Below are 1,530 nucleotides of genomic sequence, written 5' to 3'. Positions count from 1 at the left end.
CACCTCTCTAGCTGGAAGCAGCTGCCTGCCGATACTTAGTATGGAGCATCCTGACAGTGAGGAAGTTTGTTTTGGGCTTCTTGCTCCTAGGCCTCCTTCCCTTGCAAAAAGTGAAGGGGCTTTTTATGGTCTCCCTAGCAGAAGACATGCTTTTAAGTTGAAACTTTCTAAGTCTTCTTAATAAGATTTTTAAAAAGGTAAAGAACTATATTCAACCCCTTTATCAGTTAACATTGTTAAACTAAAGCATGCTTGACTTAAATTGTCTCATTAAAGCTGTGCCCTTGAGCACCATCTGGAGTCTTACAAAGCAGCTGCTGCTGGCAGGTCATGCATACGAGTGTTCTGTGGACTCTTGCCACTTGGATGACAGCTTCAGACCAACTCTCATAGGCTCACTTGAGAACATGTGCAATGAGTAATATGAATACAATTTGGTATTATGACTTTGTGTTAGAAATACTGGCAGAAATCAGTTTACCTCCAGGACATTGAGCTTAATGATGCCATCTCCATCTTTATCAAAGGCGTGGAATGCCCCTGAAGGAAGGAAACAAAAGTATATGGAGTAGGTAAATTACTCTGTGTGTAGAGATGATCCCAGACAGAGAACCAAATTGTGCTCCTGCTATGTTACACAAACTTGTGCAGGAATTTACCAGTGTGGTCAGCAACTTTTTCTGCTGTGTTTGTCCATAGCTAATACAAGGAGAAATGCAGTCGTTTCTTTTGAGATGGCTGTCATGTCATAGGTTCCCTAGGCACATCTCTTCAATTATGTGTACTGCATAGAGGCAGTAATGCTTCAACAAACTTTACTTGGAGTGCAACAGTGCGTTTTGGGCATGAGGGGAGGAGGCAGCAGGGTAAAACAAGGGCAGGCACTCACTGAACATGGCGTCCAGGCGCACGAAGCAGCAGATGAAGCTGTCAAAGTCAATGTTCATGTTCTTGTCGGCGTAGCGCATGGTGATGATGTCGTAGAGCTGGTTGTTCAGCCGAAACCCTGCCGAGGACCAGAAACAGAGCACAGCTGGGCCGTGAGACACGAAGCAAGAAGAGTCAAGAGCCTCTCTTTGCAGGACAAATTTCATTAACTGCAACTTCTGCAAAAATACTTTCTTCTTACTGCACAGGTTGAAGAGGAGACTGAGCCCTCAGTGATTTAGGGCCACTAAGAAACATGAGCAGGACTCAAGAAATGTCCATGCACTTGCCTCTGATACAAACTTGGACATTGACCTGCTCTGCCTCCGTTTCAGTGCCTGTACACTTGGGTTGAAGGTTTTCCACTCTTCTTTGATTGTTACTTACACAAACGTAAAGAAGCCACAGCTTAAATGAGAGCAAATGTCTTCAGTGCTCCCTGATCCCCCTGAACAGCAGGACACCAAGTAGGAGATTCTTAAGACAGCAGAGCATCATTCATTGGAAAGTTTAAAGAGCTGAAGAGATGCATTTGGTTGGCAAGACAGAAAAGATTTGCTGTTTGGATATTTGAGATGCTCTGTTGGGGAAAAGGGATTTTTT

At 44.0% G+C, this 1,530-nt stretch overlaps 1 protein-coding gene across 1 annotated transcript; it reads right to left on the bottom strand.

Annotated features, from left to right (window-relative positions):
- Nucleotides 1-481: 481 nt before the first annotated feature.
- LOC104547513 (calpain-3-like) lies at nt 482-1,006 on the bottom strand (the record flags this gene model as incomplete). The annotated part of the gene is made up of 2 exons (XM_010193233.1): nt 482-540; nt 890-1,006. Coding segments are annotated over 2 exons (176 nt in total), but the record flags the coding sequence as incomplete, so codon positions are not given.
- Between the last annotated feature and the right edge of the window lie 524 nt (nt 1,007-1,530).

This window comes from Mesitornis unicolor, unplaced genomic scaffold (genome assembly GCF_000695765.1).
Source record: "Mesitornis unicolor isolate BGI_N332 unplaced genomic scaffold, ASM69576v1 C13290513, whole genome shotgun sequence".
In the NCBI taxonomy this organism is placed as follows: domain Eukaryota; kingdom Metazoa; phylum Chordata; class Aves; order Mesitornithiformes; family Mesitornithidae; genus Mesitornis; species Mesitornis unicolor.
This window is presented reverse-complemented; position numbering and strand designations above follow the sequence as displayed.